Here is a 21831-nt window from a genome sequence, read left to right as displayed (position 1 = left end):
TATTTCTATCTCCTCTGCACCAAGGTACCACTGAAACTGCTGTTTCAGCGTACTCTGCTTGTCTTCCTAGCTTCTTCCCTGCATACAGCTGAATTTGCAAATGCTCCAAGGGTGTGAAAATTAGAAACTGGAAGTTTCAAGTTTCAACCTCCCAGAGTGAAGAGATTCTTCAGGGGGAGATGTCACACCCAACTACATTGCAGACCCAACAGGAAGGGAAAGATCTCACAAGAGTATATATTACTTTACTATCCCTGGAGGAGGAAGATAGGCTTCCTTCTGCCACCCAATTTCTTTCCTCTTTTACTTCATAAAAGACTCTTCTGCTCCTTTGTTGTGGGGGGTGGAGGTGGGGTGGGGTGGAGGGAGTGGGTGGTGGTGGTGTCAATGTTTTTGTTTTTTTTTTTTAATTTTTATTTATTTATGATAGTCACAGAGAGAGAGAGAGAGAGAGAGAGAGAGAGGCGGAGACACAGGCAGAGGGAGAAGCAGGCTCCACGCACCGGGAGCCCGACGTGGGATTTGATCCCGGGTCTCCAGGATCGTGCCCTGGGCCAAAGGCAGGCGCTAAACCGCTGCGCCACCCAGGGATCCCAGGTTTTGTTTATAGCTTGCTTGTAGACTGCAATTTTCTGCTATTCTCAACCTTCATTTGTTGGTGAAATAACTGGCAGTTTTATTTTTAGAGTTAGTGAAGGCAAAACCTTTACCACAATCATCCAGCTCATATCACAGTGCACTCTAGGACATTGGCTCCTCAAGTCTTCCCAACCCCCCATCTATGTTTCCCCCCCTTGAATTATTTAAAGTGTTGCTATTTTTTTCTGATTCTTAGTAGCTAGCTGCCTTCTCCTCAACTTCTCAGTCTCTGGTTCCTGTCCAGGCTGATGCCCTGAGGGGAAAAGGCAGAAAATTAGTTTCATTCCAATGAACCTCTCTCTGGTTCTGTCCTAGCTGCACTGGTAGCCTTCCAAAGTCTTCAAACAATTCCTTTAAACCAGATTTTTATCTACTTTTTTTCAGTGTATGTGCTGGTTTGCTACAGATACTCTATCATCACTGAAAGAGGAAATCTACAAATTCTAAGTAAATTAAATATTTCTACTTTGATGTCTTAAAAACAACAAAATAGATTACTGGTACACACTTGGACTTTTCTTACAGTATTTGGGTTAAGTCTGACTAGATATTAAAGGCTCTTCCTAGAAATATGTGTAAAAGAGTGTCTACCATGAGCTGAACAATTGTCATGCCTGTCCTAGATCCAAGGATTTCATGAAGTTGGATCCAGTTCCCTGCTATACTATCTCCACTGTCAGTTAAATCATCATTAAAATTATCAAGTAACCAGTTTTCCTGGTGCTTGTCACTAATACGGAGGAGAAGAGGCCAACCAAACCATTTAACACTCCTCATTTATTCTGGGGAATGCTCAAAGCCAGCAGTAGTGCAGTTAGAAATGGAAACAAAAGTCTTAATTATAATGCTACTAACAGCTTTCTCAGTGCCTCACTGTGTGACTAGCACAAAGTCCCCCAGTGCTGTATAATTTATCTAGTCCACATAACAACCCTGAAATAAATGAGAACACCTGCACACTGAAAGGCTGAGCTGACTTTGCAAGGGCCCCAGCCCTGGGATGGTGAGAGCCAACACTCAGAGCCAGGCAGTTTGCCTGCAGAGCCCTTGGGCTTGTCCATCATGCCAGTGTTGAAATTTGGATATTTATTTCTGTTTTAGTTTGTTTGTACTGATTATTATTTCACCAAGATTTGCATTCCCTCCTTGCTCAAGTTCCATGATTTTGAAGAGAAAAAGAAGATTAAAAGTAAGGCCTACAAAACACTGAATTAATGCAATAAAAAAGAAGAGGAGAAAGAGCAAACAAAAACAATTTAATCTTCCCCAGAAACAGGCTCTATGGCTCCAGGGATGATGTGATCATATCTGCCAACCAGAAGTGTTTAGGCACCTTGATTTTTCCTATTGGTCTGAACAAGGGAATTCCCTAGAGGGGCACACAGGAAAAAGTGACAGTGGCTTTTGTGTTCAAAGTGTAGAAGGGACAGCTGAGCACCTCCCTTTTGGACTTAGGGCAAGAGGGTGTGCTCCTAGAGTGACAAAGGGGAGGAAGGATGTCCTGTAAAAATAAGCCCAAATCATGTTTTTCAAACATCATGAAATAGCACTTTCATATTTGGCCATATCTATGTTCCTTTACCATTGATAACTTAATGTTTTCTTACCTTGATTCACTTTTTATTTATGAAAGATTATTTTTAAAATTTTGTCACTACCATAACTGAAATGAATGGAATGAATAAACTGTCTTAAGCAGGATGTAATTGAAAAAATAAAAGAGAAAGGAAACAGAGAAAGGAAAATAAAGAGAAAGGAAACAGAACAGTGTTGTTCTAGTAAAATAACATGAAAAAATTTTAAATACAAGTTAAATTGTAATATAATTGGCATAGAGGTGGGAGCCCGACGTGGGACTTGATCCGGATCTCCAGGATCAGGATTTATTATTAACATTAAAAAACATATTGTAACCGATGACAGAGCAATTGCATTAACAGGACTCTATCCTATAGAAATTCTTCTATAAGGGGCAAAAAATATGGGTACAAGGATGATATCTGATTATCATTAAGATCAAGTTATTTTTAAAAATAACATGTAAAAGGTGAAGTAATGGTACAAAGAAATGCCTTCATCAAAAATAATGCAGAAGATGATAATGCTCATGATTCTGATAGCATTATTGATTGAGCAATTACTAAATCCAGACACACCCTGCAAGATGCTATTACAACAGTTGAAAAATTGAGGTACATAAAGTTTATTACTAACCCAAAGAAACAAGCCTTCCTCCCAGGACAAACGCTCTTGGAAACAGGTTACCTCAAATCAAGCCTCTTTTGTCCCTTGTTTCTAGGAACTTCCGTGTCCTGGCAGGTCTGGGAGGTCATAGGAGCCTGAGAAGGGCCGGGCTATTGAATCACTTGAAGGGAGGCAAGCAAGGTATCTTGCTCTCTGCCAGCGTAAATTCGCGATAACCAAATCGATGTAAAAATGCCCACTTCCTTCCGTCTCTGGGTGGGTTCGAACCACCAACCTTTCGGTTAACAGCCGAACGCGCTAACCGATTGCGCCACAGAGACAAGACGACGCGTGCTTTCTCTTCGTGGTAATAGAGAGTGCTCCCTCACTAAACGCAAACGGCTACCAATCGCTGCTGTGTGTCTGGGCAGGCTCCAAAGCCTTGGAAAACCGGAGAGCTTAGAGTAACAAATCAAGCTGTTTCTCACGTTTGAAACCAGTGCATTGGGTCATTCCGAAATTGGGGCAGCCAAATGGCCTCTCGGCTGGCCTTGCCCCTCACCAACCTCTGAAACCAGAACCTCCGCAGACACTCTGGGCTGCTACCCCACCACTCCTCTAATCCCTAGCCTGAGTGGAGGGGGCCCAAGAAAAGCTGAATGCCCAGGGCACTCAATGAGTGACTTGCTGAATTAATGCGTTTGAGAGTCTGAATATATATATATATATATATATATATATATATATATATATATATATATATTCTAATAAACTCTGGTCCTCCAACTGTACCCACCTCCCAGAAAGCAGCCTGCTAGAGGTCAGCAGATTTGTAGGAAGTCAGGCTTTAAAGCTAAAAAGTAAACTTGTGGAATAATTGGCTCAAAATGGCCAGGATTTGATTAATAATTTACAGCTTCCCTAATTTTTGTCCCCATTGCAATTTAGGACCAACCACAGAAGTCAAATGTGCACCCTAACCAGTCATACAAGATACTCAGCTTCTAGTTACCCACCTACAGCTTTCCCACGCCAACAGCCTCCAAAGAGTGCACACCTTTTTCCGACTATAAAGCTTTCCCACCCCTCCTGCAGTTTTTTCTCTTTTAAAATGCAAGTGACCATGGCTAATGTCCTTGCTCTATCAAGTTCTGTATAGTCCGCTTTTCTCCTTTGCTTGGTCTTCATTTTTTCCCTACACACTGTCGCCTTTAAGCTTTTAATCCTTTGGAACTCTGAGAGCTGAAATAGAAAACTGTTTTTTAAAAGGGGATGTTCTTTTCAAAAGGTCTTATTTTGGTCAATTGATTTCAAAGCCTGCACTATTCCATGGGCTGGGCAACAGAGGGGCTTATGGTATACCATCTGTGTGGTTTAAGGTCCAAGCACAGAATTCAACTGCCGTCCATCTTCAGTAGGGTGGATGGGGCCAGTATGAGGGAGCAGAAAAAGAGTCGGGGCCAAAAGGGAACCTTCAGGACACAGGCTGAGGACAAGGAGACCTCCCAAGAGGCTTGTGGAGAGGCACTGGCCAGATCCTGAGAAATGAGAATTTTTCTTATTTTGTATTAGAATGCGTAGGGACAGATAGGACCTGAAAAACGGAAAAGTGCAAGAACCTGCAGTTGTTCAAGAACAGAGCAAGAAAATATTGTGATTGTTTTTCCATCAAAAATATCAAAGGACACACACCAATTATCAGTGAAGTTACCGTGTGCTTTAGTGGTACAGTGGTTAGTATTCTGTCTTGTGGAAGAAACGACCGCCGTTTAAGTCACAGCAGTTATTTGGCATTGGCCAAAACTCATTGGGCTGTAAGCTTAAGATTGTGCGTTGTATTCAGTGTGAATTAGATTTCAATATGTGCTCTTAGTATAAAGATTGCGTGGGAGAGCCAGAAAATGGCATCTAATTTAAGTTTTGTTAGATTTTACTGTAAAATACCCTGTTGTGTGGAGGCCGAGAAAATTAGGGCCATTCAAGTTTAATATTGGCACAAGTACAGCCATTGTAGCTTCGGTAGCCATCTCAGGCCACTGTGACCAGGTACTGAACTCTACCTTACCCCGGCTACAGGCAAAATCACAAAGCACGCCCTTATCGGAATAAGGAAGCAAGAGCTTGTGAGACCTCTTTACTGGAGATTCTTACACCCCCACCCCTACTGCAAAACCCCACCTTACCCCTAGACCAGCCCATAAAAACCCAGCTGTAACCCACCTCAGGGTCCAAATCCCTGCTCCGCTATGTAAGGTATACTTGTTAACAAACCCTCATGTACTTGCATCGGTGTTGGCTCCTTGGTGGTTTTCTCGGATTCGCAATTTTTAAAAAAAATTTTTTCAATTTATTTATGATAGTCATACACACAGAGAGAGGGGCAGAGGGAGAAGCAGGCTCCATGAACCGGGAGCCCAATGTGGGATTCAATCCCGAGTCTCCAGGATCACACCCTGGGCCAAAGGCAGGCGCCAAACTGCTGCGCCACCCAGGGATCCCTCAGATTTGCAATCTTGGCCACAGCAGTTGAATGCAAACTTATAAAATGCTCGCTGTCATAGTGTCTAAGAAGACCCCATTAACATCTGAAATATCTCAACAAGAAAAACGGTTATGTCTACACCATTACATAAATGGAAGCACAGACGGTACTTTAACTTCTGGGGTAGTTCTGCACATGCTCAGACACGGGCCAGGGTTCTGGAAGACCCAATATCTGACCCCAGCTTGGTGCACGGTCAGGTTTCCTCCTTTTCTCTTGATTGCAGAGTACTAGGGAGCCACCGCAGACCCTGATGTTGGGCCATAAATGGTGGTGAGGGTACAAAAGTACAAAAGGCTGTACTAACGTTTCTGGGCTGATGGAAATCTTGTATAGCTTTATCTAAATCTTGTATAGCTTTATCTAAATCTTGTATAGCTTTATCTAAATCTTGTATAGCTTTATCTATCTAATTTTATCACATCAAAAATATTAAAGGAGGCACACCAAATGCCAGCAGGTTTATGGTGAGCCGTGATCGTATAGTGGTTAATAATCTGCGTTGTGGCAGCAACAACCTCGGTTCGAATCCGAGTCACTGCAGCACTTGGCATCTTTCTTGACATTTGGTACATGCTTTTGTGTTACAACGGTAGAATTGAGCAGTTTCAACAGACCAATGGCCTACAAAGCCTAAAATATTTACAATCAGGCACTTTACAAAAAAGGTTTGCTGACTCCAGTCTATAGTAGATTGAAAGACTGAATTAAGGAATATTGGAGTCAATGAAGTCATTTGCATACTGAGGTTCAATGATCATGATAGAACTTACTTTAAAATGGTTCAACAAAAACATAACTAAATATAAACAGCTCTGATTTCTATCTCCATAGGTTAGTGGTGACTATTTTGAAATTCACAGAAGTAAATATACTTTTTTTGTGTGTCAGGCTTTTCTTTTTCATGTAACAATGTTTTTGAGATGCATCCATGCTATTGAATGTATTATTATGGTGTTCTTGATGAGTGTTATTTCTGTGTGTGACCATACTGCTGTTGATGGATACTTGGATAATTTCTAGTTTTGGCTATTGTGAACAAAGCCCTTATATATGTGCATTCATTTTTTGAGTATATACTTTGTGCTGGGTCATGGGATAGGTGTATATTTAACTTTATTAGAAACTGCCACTTTTCCAGAATGACTGTGTAATTTTACCTTGTCAACAGCAACAAGATATCCTCTATATTCTTGTCAGCAGTTGGTGTTCTTCCTCTTTAAAAGTTTGATTCTTGTGAGTGATAAAGGCATCTCACTGTAGTTTTAATATGTGCTTCCCTAATAAATAATGATATAAGCATCTTTTCTTATGTCTTTTGCCCATTTAGAAATTATCTTTTGTGAAGAAAGCCTATTCTGGTATTTGCTAATTTTTAATATTTTGGGCTTTTATTATTGATTTCTAAAAGTTCTCTATCCATTCAGTTCTTGAGTCATGTTCAGATAAGAATATTGCAAATATCTTTTCCTACTTTATGAATTGCCTTCTTACTTATGGTGATTTTTGATGAACAGAAGTTTTGAATTTTGATGAAATCTAATTTCTTTATTTTTTCTGTTCTTGTTCAGGTATCTTACTCTAAGATATCTCTCCTACTCAAGATTGTGAATATACTTTTCTACATTTTCTTCTAGAAGCTTCAATGTTTTAGTTGTCAGCTATAAAATTTATAATGCATTTCCTGACCTCATCACAATACTTAACCACTTTGGCTTAAGAATCTTTGACTTGCTTACAGATCACCAACTTCCTAGAAATTTTTATAACCTTTGATGCAAAAACATTCATAATAGTTTCCTGCTCTGCTCTTTGTTGACTAAGGATTTTTGTGGTGTTTCTATCCCTCACTCCTTCTTTTGCTCTCTTTCCTTCTCTCTCCTCTTCTCACCCCTACATCTGAGAACACCAGAAATACCTAAAACTGAGAAGAAAGATCTGATCAGTCTGTGCTCAAGAGCACAGGTTCTGGTTTGTAAGTCTGATCCTGCCCTTGTGTGGCCTTGGAGAAGTAGCTTAAACTTTATGTGCCTCAATTCTTTCTTCTGTAAAAAGAGGCTAATAAGAGTAACTACTTCATTCTGTCATTGTTGGCTGTGACTGAATTTAGTAGCTACTCAATAATATCACAATCAATAGAATCATCATCCTCATTGTCATTACCCTCTGCATTATTTTTTAAAATTATGTCGATATTTTGTGCCTTAGTTTTGCTTCTCCTAGAAATTCTTGTAAATGGAGTACGTGTGGGGTTATATTTTGCATAATATCTCTGAGTTTTATTCATATTGTAGAGTATATAAAAAGTTCATGCCTTTCTATTGCTGAATAGTAATTCCATTATATGGATATACCACAATTTGTTTACCAGTGTCCTGATCATGGACACTTGAGTTGTTTCTAGTTTGGGCCATAATGAATAAAAACACTGACATTATTGTTACAATATTTTTGGTATAGACATATGTTTTCAGTTATCTTGGAAGAATATCTAGGTGAAGAATTGATGGGAATAAAGGGATGTTTATATAAATTTATGTTTAACAGTGTAAGAAACTGTAAAACCAAGTATAACCCAAAAAGGTTATAACACAATCCCACTGAAAATGTGTGAGAATTCTGGTTGTTCTACATCTTCACCAAGATTTGGTGTTTTCAGACTATAATTTCAGCCATGCTATTGGATACAGTGGTATCTAAATGCAGTTTTAATATATATTTCCCTAACAACTAATGACATTGAGCACTTTTTTATGTGCTTACTGGCCATTGGTATATCTTTCTCTCTGAAGTGTCTGTTTAAGCTTTTGCTTATTTTTAAAAATGGGCATTTCAGATTTTAATATTGATAGGAGATAAATATTTTGGAGATAAGGTCTTTGTCAGCTATGTTTTGTGAAAATTTTTCCCCAGTTTGTGATTTGCCTTTTTACTGAATGGTATCTTTTAATGATAAGACATTTTCAGTATTTTAATTATTTTATAATTTTAATATTTATTATTTTAAGTATAAATATGTCAAAGTCTAATAGACCAATGTTACTTTAATATTTTTAAAGTCTAACATCATTTTTCTTTTTACTTATTTGTGTAATATTTACTTTGCTTACCACAGTTCATAAAGATATTCTCATGTATTTTCTTTAAAACTTTATAGTTGAGGGGTGTATGATTTAGTCTATGATCCAACTCAAATTAGCTTTCATGTATATTGTGAAGTAGGGATTTTCACTATGTTGATATCTAGTTGCTCCAATACTATTTGTTGAAATGATATTCCTTTCTCCGTTGAACTGCTTTACTGTCTCTTTTTAGAAAATAATCTGACTAGAGAAGGTGGGTCTATTTTAGGTGTAGGTGCCTCATTTCAGTTCTATTTATATATACATATCTCCTCCTGCCACACTGTCTTGTTTATAGTAATAAACAGCTTAATAGTAAGTCTTCAAGTCTTCCAGCCTAAAAAATTTTGAAATGTGTACATACCAAAGTAGCTACCACACAAGTCAAGATCTTCTCTCACTTAACTTCTCTTATTTCATCTGATGGAGAGACAAAGTGTCTGCAACACTCAACCATGAATCTAGATTTTTCTTGGAAAAAAAAGTTCATTTGTCATGTCTTCGGCTAGAGCAAAATTTTCTGTTACTTATGACTAGGATTACAACGTTTGGCTTGGAATTTTCTGTTCTTTGTAGGGAGAAAAAGCCTCGGGGAGGGCCTCTAACTTACTGGATTGATAGTTGATTGTGTAGTTGAAGTTGAAGGCTGAGTAAGAATTGACTTTTCCTGTATGAGAAAAAATGAGGAGGAGATGCCAAGAAAAAGTTTAGTAAAGAAGAGTAGCTTGGAAACAGTTGAATTTTGGGTCTCTCAGTGATTGTCAGGTTTTGTAGAAAGAGGAGTTAGATGTTATCTATTGAAGGAAAAAAAAGTGGAAACAACCAATTTTAAAAGGCCATTTTATGATGCTTTCTTATTTATACATCATCTTTCCCATTTTTGTAAAAATGGCAGGCTTCATGTGTTTGCTATGTGACTTTTAAAATGTGTATTTAAAAGCTATTAAAATATTATCACGAACGTCCTAAATTCATCTTAAACTCAGCCAACAGTGCACTTAAAATAAAATGGGCCCAGCCTAAGAGACAAATCGACCTGACTGAAGTGCAGTTCCTGGGTGTGTGCGATTCTCAACTATAGTAGCTGCTTTCTCGGGTTTCCCCCACACCTGGAAGTCTGCATTCAAAGCCCATCAGGAGCCATTTCCTTTGCTAGAATATTTTAAAGTACTCTTCCGTCACGGAAGTGCATTAAAGATACACTTCCCAGTTGCATTCCTGGAATCCACAGAAAGCCCCGGGAGAGATGGATCAGGGGCGGGTTCCTCACTGACCGCCAGGCCGAGGCTCCCCCCAAGACCGGAACGACACTCACCTTCGGCAGCCACGGGACCCCGGTTTCATCTTCCGCCGCGTTTAGAGAAGGAAATGGCCTGCAGTTGTTCCTTCCCCTCGGCTCTATTTCCACCTCTCCCCTTCCGTTTCTCCCAGAGCGTTTCGGGAGCCGAATATGGGACGGGACCTCGGGGGAGGCGGCCCCTCTCCTCCCGGGCCCTCGGGCCTGGGCGTCTGGGCGGCTCCGGCCGGCCGGGACGTTACCGCCCGCGGGGGAGGACGCGGGGCCGCGAGGGCCGCAGGGGGCGGGGGGCCCGCGCGGGTCGCGAGGGCGGTGAGGTGCGTCCGCGCGCCCCGCGCACTTGCGCGTCGCCGGCTGCGGCACCTTGAATCGCCGCCGCCCGGAGCGGGTCCGCCGGCCGCACGCGGGGGTGCGGGGCTCGACCCGGCGGGAGCGGCGGCGCCGAGGGGGCCCGGCCCTGTCCTGCCCCTCGAGGCCGGCCCGGGAGAGGCTCGTGTGACGCGCAGCGCCCAGGACTCGGCTCCGCGGCGGCCCAGCCGGCGGTCCCCAGGTTAAAGGTCGCAAACCCTGCAGTCTTGGCGGAGCGGCGGTCGCGAGTGGAGTCCTTCTCTCCGCCGGCGTCGGGACAGCCGTTTGCCGGAGACCGACCGCAGGGAGAGCGCGTGGCTCCGGGACCGGGGCTGACGAGAGAAGCCGCGCGGTTTCCGACACGGCGGGTGTGTGGCGGGGAGGGAGGCCGGCGTCCGAGCACGCGGTGCGGCCCGAGCGTGCGGAGCCTCAGCGGAGGTGGGTCGGCAGTGCGGGGCCGCAGGTTGTGGCGGAGACCCGGGGTCCAGCTGGGCCGCCCGGCCTTCCTTGAGGCGGTCTCGGTCCGCGCGGCTCGGCGGCCGCGTCCCTCGGGGTCCTCCGGGCGAGGCGGGGCCCCGGGGTCTCACGCCGGCGCCTCCCTCCCGCGCCCTCGCCGCTCCTCGTGTCCGCAAAGGCGCGTCTCCGGGGCAGCCCCGAGGTGCGGCCGGACGTGTGGACCTGGCGGGGCTCCGGACGCGGCTGCGGTCCCGCCGCGCGCTGGATCTTTCCTGTGGGAGTTTTTCCTTTTTGTTTTTTTGTTTCTTTTGTTTTTTTTTTTGGTTTCTTTTTATTTTTTAATTTTTATATTTTTATAAAAGGAGGGAATGGCTTTAGCGCACATAGTTTCAAAGGGCTGGCGGCGCCGGAAAGGCAGGCCCAGGGGCATCTTCTAGGGATCAGCCACCGGCTAGCTTTTGTCAGAAAGTATTTAAATAGGTACTTGCTTGTAAGCTCCCTGGTGGTCTAGTGGCTAGGATTCGGCGCTTTCACCGCCGCGGCCCGGGTTCGATTCCCGGTCAGGGAATAAGGTCGCTGTGGCCGGCGTATTTTGCTGTGGTTTGTTTTCCCCAAGACTGAAGGGACACTGGAGTTACTATTTCTTAAGGATACCTTCCAAAAGTAGAACTGCTAAGGTGAAATGGAGTGTGAATTTCAAATTCTCCCATCAACCTATAAGCACCAATTATATGCCCCAACCTGTATGAGACTTTGTTTTCTCCCCACCTTTTAAATCTAACCCTAGAAATTATCATTCTTTTAAATATAATCTCAAACTTTATTTACCACCAGCCAACCTCTTCATAGTCAATTTTTCATAGACATTAAGTCCACAAGAGACAAACTGGAAGAATTGCCTGGTACCTCAGCGATCTTGAACTGATGACTCTGTATTCTGTTCTGGGGTTTACCTTTTTCTTCCAGGTCAGATTAGTTGCACTAAAAATATACACCTGGCCTTTTTGCTTGCAGGGGTCTTGGCAATTCTAAATTTTGTGGATATGGAGCAGTTGCTTGAAAATTTTCATGGGCATACTTCACCTTTAGGAACTTCAGGAAGGTGGTGCACAGGAGGATCCCTAAATCCATCTTTCGAAGTGTTGGCAGAAATAAATGGGCACCAGGAATGAAGGTGACAGCTTCTGAAGACCTAACAGTGGTTGGAAGCAGAGCAAATTCTTAAAAACCAGAGAGAAATTGTTTCAGTAATTTAATTTTCATTTTGATGGGCACTTTATCTTTTTATTTATTTATTTATTTATTTATTTATTTATTTTTTTAAAGGAAGATAAGGGTTAGGGGCAGCTGGGTGACTTAATTGGTTGAGTCCCACTCTTGATTTCTACTCAAGTCATGATATCAGGGTGATGGGATCCAGCCCTGCTTAGAGCTCCAGGCTGGGCCTGGAGCCTGCTTAAGATTCTCTCTCCAACTCCCTCTGCCCCTCTTACCTTCCACTTCCAACTCCCTGCTTGAGCTTTCCCTATAAAAAGAAGAAGGAAGAGCAGGAGGAGGAAGAAAAGGAGGAAGAAGAAAGAGGGAGAAGTCAGGCTGGGGGGAAGGAAGAGGAGGAGAGATATTTTATTATTTTTTTTAAGTTTATTTTTAATTTAAATTCAATTAGCCAACCTATAGTACATCATTAGTTTCAGATGTAGTGTTCAATAAGTTCATCAATTGCTTGTAACAACCAGTGCTCATCACATCTCCTCTTTAATGCCCATCTCCCAGTTACCTCACCCCCACTCACCTGCTTCCAGCACATCTGTTTGTGTCCTATAGTTAAGAGTCTCTCATGGTTAGTCTCCCTCTCTGATTACTTCGCATTCAGTCTTCCCTCCCTTTCCCTATGATCCTGTGTGCTGTTTCTTATATTTACATGAGTGAAACCATCTTTCTCTGACTGACTTATTTCACTTAGCATAATACCCTTCAGTTCCATCCATGTTGATGAAAATGTTAAGTATTCATTATTTCTGCTTTTTTTTTTTAATAGTAATTTTGACACACAATATGAGGCTCAAACTGAGGACCCTGAGATCAGGAGTTGCTTACTCTTCTGGCTAAGCCAACCAGGGGCCCACACTTTATTTTGATGAGAACATTAGTGGAAGAAATTTGCTTTATTGGATCTGTAGTTATATTTTTATTTTTCTAAAGGAAATTTAGCGGTAATAAAAGGTTAATAACATAATAAATTATAAAAATAATAAGATTTAGTAATAAAGTTTCATATCTTATTCACATTGATATAGTTGGCTTATGTTGTCATGTGTTGCACACTGTATAACACTACCTGATGAATTATGTTAAACTATGTAGTCATACATACATTATGCAGCTATTTATAATTTAAAAAAATGAAGTATAATGGGAAGGTGTTGTAATCTCTTAGTGTAGTCCTGACGTTAACTGAATTTATGCCATGTTCTCACATGCTTAAGAGGACTACACAATAATAGTAAAATGGCCTACCTTGGCCAGCTGTTGTCCATTTCCTGGCCCAGCATGATATACAGGAGTGACCATGGGGGGGAAGATGGCCATTTGAAGGACTTACCTAATCTCTCTCTTTTTAAAATATATCTCTCTTATTGTTCCTTGGAATAACATCAGAAAAGCAAAGGGGAATATTTATGTAGAAAGAGGAAATTCTTTGCTTTTGCTCTTTCCCAAAATACCTAATGGAGGAGCAAACACTCTTCTCATTCTTCACATACCTGGACAGATATGGAGGTTCCTTTTCTAATGGTTGAGGACACAGTATAATAAAACATACAAAGGGGTGTAGCTAATACTACCCCTTTTCTACCTGAGAATTAAAACTGTCAGCCTGGCTGGTGACAAGGGGAGCTTCCAACCCTGCAACTATCTGCATTTTTTTTTTTTTAAGGATTTTATTTATTTTTTCATGAGAGGTACAGAGAGAGAAAGGGGCAGAGACATAGGCAGAGGGAGAAGCAGGCTCCCCGTGAGGACTGGATCCCAGCACTCCAGGATCGGGGACCACAAGATAATGACCTGAGCGGAAGGCAGAGGCTCAACCACTGAACCACCCAGGCATCCCTGCTTTTTTTTTTTTTTTTTTTTTTTTTCCTGGCACTCTCCTCTTGGGGAAGTTTGATTAAGATTGTTTTGTGCTTAGACAGAAGGAAAATTCTCAAAGACCTTGAATTGACCAATTTATTAGGATTTCCTCTACTGTGGCACAAGACCTACCAATAACAAATTATGATTATATACATGTTGCCACTTTTCTTTGTGTATATTTCTCCTTCAGGAACCCTTATAGCCACTTGGGAACCTAGGTTATTGGCAGAATGAGATTTGGGAATTCTTTGGTTCTCTGGCTGAACACCACCAATTTAGTGCTCTTATTCCACCATTTTTGAAAATTGTACTCACCATATTTTAAATACTGTTTGGAGAGTCAGTTTGGAGGCAGTGGAGATTATTACTTTGTTTTTTTTTTAATTTATTTTGTATTGGTGTTCAATTTACCAACATACAGAATAACCCCCAGTGCCCGTCACCCATTCACTCCCACCCCCCGCCCTCCTCCCCTTCTACCACCCCTAGTTTGTTTCCCAGAGTTAGCAGTCTTTACGTTCTGTCTCCCTTTCTGATATTTCCCACACATTTCTTCTCCCTTCCCTTATATTCCCTTTCACTATTATTTATATTCCCCAAATGAATGAGAACATATAATGTTTGTCCTTCTCTGATTGACTTACTTCACTCAGCGAGATTATTACTTTGATGTTATTTCTGTACTTTTCAAATTTTAACCATAATGTGGATTTCTAATCAAAAAGTATGGAGGCCAGAAGACAGTGGAAGAACAATTTTTTACTGTAAAACAAACAGGTCAGATTTTGGCAGGACGTGTGAGTTTAGCATGCAGTGGTTGCTTCTGTATCAGAAATACAGAGTTCTTTGTGAGAAAAAACAGGTTTGTTTTGTTTTCTTTTTTCTTTTTGGCTGCCAGAGGGATTGAGCATTGCCAGAAGGATTTATCTACATAGTCCCAAGAAACTTTACTTGGCAAGCAAGCTACTGAAAATTGGTGGGGTTTATCAGTCATTCTTGCTGCCAGAAATCCATTACCACAGCAGTCAGAGCTGTTGAAATTAAAATTTTTGACTTGCCAATCAGTAGGACATTATTTATACAGTCAGACTTTGGACATCAGAGGATTTACGCACTCATGCTAAATTCTGAGCCATCCATTGGTTGTAAATGTCAGGGGAGTTTGTCCTTTTAGCACTTTACACATGACAGTGCCGTAAACAGAAGAATCTCCTCTAACACTTTAAGAGCATTCATAGCATAAGCATGCAACTCACTGATTGCAATTATACATTTTCACAACTATACATTGATTTGGGGCAGAGGGCTTTCCCGTAACTTTAACTTCATTTTCTCTTTACCACGAGAGTTACCCAAACTCTGTCAGCTGAATTTACACTCTCTTACAGGAACACAGACCAAGGAGTTGAACACTTGCACGTGACAGGTTACACAGCATCCAGGAGACCATTTTTATCTCCTTGACAAAGAGCTCGGGGAGAGCAAGGAGGTGTAACTGGTCTCTGAGGCCCATTGGAGCAGTGGGGAGTCTTCTTATTACCTGAGGTCAGGATAAGGGGAAGAAAGGGATGCAGTGGGGGTCATGGAGGGAGTAGCACCACTACAATAAGCATAGCCATGTTCTTGCTTTTGGTTTTAAGAAGCCATCCACTCAGTCTGAACAAACAGCTAAAGCACCATTTTAGGAACAGCTAAAAGGAACAGCTAAAGCACCATTTAGGTGGCTGCTTTCAATCCTTCCTTGTCACTGCTCAGCCTCCAGTTGTCCATGAACATATAGACAGTCAAAAGGCCTTTACCCCTCTGGCTCATAACCACCACTTGGGGACATCATCCTGGGAAGCCTTCTCACATCCCCTAACCTGGCCCATGCACTCCCTTCTGTCTTTTCTCTGAGAAAGCACTATGACCTTACTGGCCCCACACATTAAATACCAAATTTATCAAGCAGTCCCTAGGCAATAGTATGGTGGCAGCCGCTAGGTGTGCTTGTCACACTTTTGTAGAATTGACCAGTAAGGAGACAACAATCTCAAGTGAACTGAGGTAGTTATTACTTAGACACACAGCATAAGCAAATGTAGCATGTTGTCAGCTCTCCACATCCATAATCCCACAGTATGACACTACACTGGAGGGATCAGATGACAAGAAAACACAAGTGGTGTCTTGCTGTCGTGAAGGAGCCTATTCCATATTGCTGCCAAGGGGTTTTATAGCTTGTAGTAGCATCTTAGGGGGGTAGAGGCAAGGTGGAAATTTGCAGGTCTCACCAGAACCAGGGAGACAAGTGAGAAACTGCTTACTTGTAGCCTTCCCCAGGACAGGCAATCTACTGCAAGAATTTCCATATAATAGCACCTCATAAGACTGCCTATCTCTCCATATTCCAAGAGGGTATTCAGCCAAGAATTGGATCAAACAACAGTTAAACCTTGCCTCATGTGGAAAAGTACAAGGTCATCAGAGTGTCATAGCAGAGCCATTCTAATACCTTGGACATTTAAAAGGAGATCGGCTGGATATATCTGTGATTTCCACTTTCTTTATATAAGTTTCTTGAAAATGCTGCTTCACGGTTGCCTTGCTTTCTGTGTTAGTCATCTAATTCTGTTGCTTTTGTAACATTTCACAGTTTTATCTGGAGAACCTGAATGTTTTCTTTACCTTTAAAGTCTAACAGGTTTACTATGATATTGTTTTGAAGTTGATCATCCAGGGTCAATCTCTGATACTTATATGAGTCCTCTAAGTGTGCTTCATCACCTAAGTAATGTATCATTTTCCTTTTTATAATAAAATCAAGACTGCTAGATTGTTCTCTCTAAAGCCGGATACCTATTTAGAGAAAAATCTTAAAAAACAAGAAATTATGTATCACATTACAGTGTTCAACAAATACAGAGATTCCCAAACAAGTTAAAATAGTAAAACTAACCTGATGATTTCAACAGTCTTGCCAAGTAAGGACTTAAAAAAATCACCATGTTTACAACAGAATGTAAACATTTAGTTTACAGAAAGACATAATGTCAGAATAAGAAAACCCTTGAACATGAAAAAAGTATTAAAAAGTGAAATGTCATTGGCTTGAAAATAGGTTTAAAAAACTTAAATTTAAGCTATTCTTAGATGAAAATTAATCACCCGAGGTGTCTAACGCAGTGGTGCCCTCGAATCGCAATCCTTTCCGAGGAGCGTCCGAGAGCCAGAAAACAAATCCGGTCAACAGTCCCCAGAATCTTTAGTTCCTTCTCCTTTTTTAAAAATAGACTCTCCGGGCTGACACCTGTTGGGGCTCATCGCCCGGCCGGCGGTCTCCTCCCGGGGAAACGCGACGCGCCCGCAGGAGGAGCTCAGGCCGCGGCGGCCGCCGACGGCAACCAGCTGGGCGGCAGGTGTGGGGGCGGCGGCGCGACCCGGGGCCTGGGGGCGCAGCTCCCCTCGCGTCCACGCGGGTCCCTCTCCGCCTGCCTCCGCCTTCCTCGGGCGGCCGGCGCTGCCGACCTCCCCCCTCCCCCCGGGGGGTGTCTGCGGGACCCCGCGGCAGCTCTCCTCCGGGGACCTTCCTGTCTCCATCCTGGCTCGGTGGTGGTGAGACGTGGACCAACAGGCGACCCCAGGCCCAGCACGTACATCAGTGACCCCGTGGCTCTTTAGGTTCCGTGGGTCCTCCAGGGCTGGAGGCTGGAAGTAACTGTGGTCTTAGGTCCTTATGGCCTAAACCGCAAACTACCCCGGAAATTCTCCCCTTTTCAAAGACTAAGTGGTTGTTAAATGCAGGTACTGCAGCAGTAGCAACCCAAACTCCTAAATGATGGTTTTCGCCCATGAAGTATAATTTTATAGGATAAAAATCCCCAGAGAAATGAAAGCAAAACCTTCGTGCATTGGCCGGGAATCGAACCCGGGTCTCCCGCGTGGGAGGCGAGAATTCTACCACTGAACCACCAATGCCCTTACTTGTACTCTCTTACAGGTAGAATTTAGGGGGTTTATCCGGAAAGACTTAACAGTTCCAAAATAGGTTTTTTACAGTGCTGGCTGATAGCTAATAAAGGCACCCAAACCAAAGTTTTTTTTTTTTTGGAAACCTATACTAGACAAAACCATAAATATCAAAATATGATTTGATCAAACTCAACCCAGAAAAAGGCTCTTTCTAACTGCATATAGAAAAACATAAGAAATTCATCTAGGTTCCTTGTTTCTGTTCCTAAATCTTCAGTTGTTGACCTCAAATTGTTGTTTTAGTGGTTCCGGAAAGGTTACTTGTAGGTTAGGTAAGTAAAATTCTAATCCAGGAAAGAAATAAGAATCAGAACCAGAATTAGTATCAGACGTAAAAGAGGGGAAAAGATAGAAACAAGATAGAATATAATGATATTCTATCATTATAGAATGATAATATATCATAATCATGACCAGATATATGACCAGTATATTAATACTCTGGTCCATGGAGTTAGTTCTTTGTAGCGTTTAAAGTTTTTTCCTTTTTATTATAATGTGTCTTTTTTAAGGTATATAAAACATTTGAATGGGTATGTGATATGAAAATATTAAGTTTGCAGTCAATGTTTAGAAGAATTCAATTTCACAAATTAATAGGTTTTGATTTACTAGCTGTATGGCAAATAGATATTTTAAAGAAATACTTTAAAGTTGAAATGTTAACAAAGAAGTCTTTTGTTGAAGTTCAAATAACTGAGAGATTTCTTTCTTCAGTTTTCCCTGGGAAATTAAACTGAAGAAAGGAGCCTGGAGAACTTCCTCACATGTTGGGACTAGGAATCATTATGACTTTTTGAAGGATAGAAGCCACAGAGGTGCAAGGTTGCCTGTCTTGCTAGAAGGCAAGCTAGGTGGAGGCTGAGTCATAAACTTGAGCTCAACAAGGAAAACGACCTTCACCTTGACCTTGAAGAGCGTTAGCTCATCTGCCCTCTGTCCAACATCCAAGGTACACACCGGCTCTGGCCAACATGCTTCCAATTACCACCTACATCAACCATATGTACATTTATTCCCACATCTCTTTTGAAACTACAAACCTGCACTTCCAACTCACAACTCCAAATTCGCAAGTGAATGCCTCATTTGTGTCTTGGATTCACAAGTGCTAACCCTCAATATAACAGTGAGTTCCCAGTCAGCATCACACACCACCACGCTCTGTACCTCAACACTCTCAGATCAGACCTGGACATAGCATCTCCCAAAAAATCATACTGCACTGTCTTGGTTTCAACTGATCACTAAAACAACACCCAAATCTGTCCCTAGCCCTGCCTAGTTTATACTCACTGCCAACCATCTTGTTGCCCAAACCAGATCTTCCTATTCTTTTTGGATAAATTTTCTCATTCTCTCAACACAGAAACTTATTTCCAGTATAATTAATAAATAGTGCTTAAATTTATTGGACTTTCTACAGACTCATTGCCACTTCATTACTAAACTCTTCTATCACCTATTACCTCCATTAATTTAAAATAGACAAAAAAATTGACCCTCCCACAGCCAGGCTAGTCTACTTCAACCCATTTGCCACATTGCATTCTGACTGATCATTCCATGGTATAAAGCTGGACATACCTATAGCCTAAGTCCACGTCAACCGCCACAGTAGCTAACCAACCGCAATCCTCCCTTCCTTGGTCATTGGAGCCCTGGAGACCATAGGAAGTGTTGGGAAAGAACTGCAGTGGATAATCCCTGGAGCTAGTGGGTTGTAGACTTGTATTGGCTTTGAAGCACATGTACATATTGGAGAAGCACAAGTCTTTGACAGGGATTGGTAATAAGGAAGAACAAAATGAGTCACTGTGGTAGGTAAATCTGACTTTTTAACTTTTCAATTTCACCAAGTCAGTTTCCTGACAGCCGGGATAAAGGCCACCAAAAGGCTTCTGTATGAAGTTCCCTGGAGAAAACATTCTGAAGTTTGATCTTATGGGAATTCTTAGTAGTCGATCTTAAGAGGTGTCCTAGGAGCACATTCTTCAGCTGAGAACTTGTACCCTTTGGAAGGAGCAGGTCCCACCTAAGGTTCACTTTCATCCCAAATCAGGCTTCAGAGTAGGCTATTTAGTGTAGTTGGGACCTGTGTGGTCTTTGAGTCCATGTATGGACAGGTAGGCTCCATTTCTGTGAAGCCCAGTAGATGAAGTCTTAGGGACTGCTGTGGGTTGTGAGACAAGGAACCTCACGAAGTATTTGGATATGTTACAAGCTAAAGGACAACAAGCTAAAGGACACCTTAACCTAAGAATATTGGTGCTTTAATAGCAAGCATCTCACCTCCTACCTTAGTGTCCCAGGTTTGGTTGTGGGCCAGTACATGTGACTGTTTTTCTTTTTTCTCCGTCACAGAAACTTCATTTACTACCTCTTGAGTCTTTATTACAAGGGTAAGTCTAGTTGATGCAAAGATCCAACAAGTAGGGGCAGCACTGCAGTCAGGGGAGGAAAGGAAGAGAAAGAATAAAATGGGCAGTATTTGGGGAATACTGGGAATACTGGGACAGGACTATGATCATGGAAGGATTAGCGCTTGGCGTGATGTGCACAGCTGTTCTTCTGGGGTGCAAAGCAAGTTCTTGTATGTTGCTGGGGACATGTAACATTTGGAACTAATTCTTGCCACACTCATGTGCATAACTCCTGATATTATGACACCACCTACTAGCAAATAAATGTCCTAGAATATGAAGAATAACTTCAGTGTGTGTTTCTTTCTTTGGAAATTGCTTTTGGAAAAAGGCCAAAGATTTTCCTTCTTTGTCATGCATGCCTATATTCTTTTGGTTTTCTGTTGTCATGATACATGTAAATATATCCCTAGAAGTAGACTTGAGGAACAAAGAATCTCTCATCCTCTTCTTTAGGTTGCCATTTCATTAACTTTTCTTGAATCTCCTGTGTATTACATTGGACCAGAAAGTTGAGAAATTTGGCCAATAGAGAATTTCTCTCTACAGGTTACTGTACAGGTCACTATATAATGAATGGTCAAAGTCATACATTAAGTTAACTTTAGGAACCTAGTATACGAGAAGTCAATTGTTCCTTTTGAATGCTAATTATTTACCTTTTCTATCAGAAAAGGCCTATCAGACAGCCACAAATACTTTACAAATAGAGAAGTATTCAGACTTTCTGACCTAGGTAGGCACAGCAAATGCAAATAAAACCTATTCAGAATGAGAGAGAAACTGAAGTATGGGAGCAGTGCTAGGAAGTTCTAAAGCCAATCAAAAGCCAATCAACTTTAATTGCCAACCACTCAATTAACAGTTTAACTTCCTGACATCATGTGGCCACTCTTCACAAATGATACTACATCAAGTGATAATGTGGGTAATGTGATAACTGCCAAAGCAGAAGCATATCCACCTTATCTCTACTCTGTCCAAAATGCCAACTCTAGAAGGCTGCTTTTTTGTTACATACATAGGAAACACAGTAATTTAGAGGATACTCAAACAAGTAGGACAGAGAAAGGGCCATTACTAGTTTTGATGTTCTAAAGAGACAAAATTAAGAGGGTGAGAATTGGGAGACAATGTTGGAAGTTCGGTGGAGTGGTGGAAAATTATTCTGGACCAAATACTTCCTGCTGTTGGTCCTGTTATAAGGGAAGCAATTGTCATGAGAGGAGCCACATCAATGAGCATTCAATACACCATGGGAGACAGAGACAAAAATGCAGCAGAAAACTGGGCAAGGAAGGCAAGGGATTTGGCACTACCATTTATCCATCCCCATGCCATGGGCAGAGTCATCCTGGATTCTTTTTTGCAGTCTCCCTTGACACCCGCCAATTAATAACCTAGGATTCATCTAGGGAAGAAATTCTGACTTCCGTTGCAGGCTGTGGCTGGGAAATCATCCTAAACTATGATATGACAGTAATCACACACACATTTAAAAATAAGGTATCTTTAAAGATTAGTCTATTATACCTTTACAGTTGAAGGTGAAGAAGAAAATATCAAAGCTCTAACAAAATGGCTCTTGAAGATTAATTTACATATCATTACCCATGATAACCAACTAGCATAGAAGACAGTTAAAAATGGATGGTTGGGACACTTGGGTGGCTCAGT

General features: G+C 41.7%; 2 protein-coding genes, 1 long non-coding RNA gene and 3 other non-coding genes across 6 annotated transcripts in view; 2 read left to right on the top strand and 4 right to left on the bottom strand.

The window, feature by feature from the left end:
* The window catches only part of LOC140601888 (uncharacterized), a 42139-nt gene extending 30841 nt beyond the window's left edge, over positions 1–11298 (bottom strand). Inside the window, exons 1-3 of the mRNA XM_072771333.1 lie at positions 11243–11298; positions 10351–10855; positions 9803–10252 (exon numbers count right to left, since the gene is read on the bottom strand). Coding sequence (XP_072627434.1) covers positions 9803–10252; positions 10351–10855; positions 11243–11298 — 1011 coding nt within the window. The remainder of the gene's footprint in view (positions 1–9802; positions 10253–10350; positions 10856–11242) is intronic.
* Positions 3091–3164, bottom strand: TRNAN-GUU (transfer RNA asparagine (anticodon GUU)). Its single transcript has one exon. It is a non-coding gene; the product is annotated as a tRNA-Asn (tRNA).
* Positions 10184–21831, top strand: part of FCGR1A (Fc gamma receptor Ia) — a 28907-nt gene continuing 17259 nt past the window's right edge. The window contains exon 1 of the mRNA XM_072769381.1: positions 10184–10570. The gene's annotated coding sequence lies outside the window, so the exon portion shown is untranslated. The remainder of the gene's footprint in view (positions 10571–21831) is intronic.
* Positions 11085–11156, top strand: TRNAE-UUC (transfer RNA glutamic acid (anticodon UUC)). Its single transcript has one exon. It is a non-coding gene; the product is annotated as a tRNA-Glu (tRNA).
* LOC140600995 (uncharacterized) lies at positions 11385–16811 on the bottom strand. Its single transcript, XR_012004062.1, has 3 exons — positions 16659–16811; positions 12082–12181; positions 11385–11780 (listed from the first exon to the last, which is right to left on the bottom strand). It is a non-coding gene; the product is annotated as an uncharacterized lncRNA (long non-coding RNA).
* On the bottom strand, positions 17607–17677 carry TRNAG-CCC (transfer RNA glycine (anticodon CCC)). Its single transcript has one exon. It is a non-coding gene; the product is annotated as a tRNA-Gly (tRNA).

Source organism: Canis lupus, chromosome 12 (assembly GCF_048164855.1).
Source record: "Canis lupus baileyi chromosome 12, mCanLup2.hap1, whole genome shotgun sequence".
NCBI lineage: Eukaryota > Metazoa > Chordata > Mammalia > Carnivora > Canidae > Canis > Canis lupus.
This window is presented reverse-complemented; position numbering and strand designations above follow the sequence as displayed.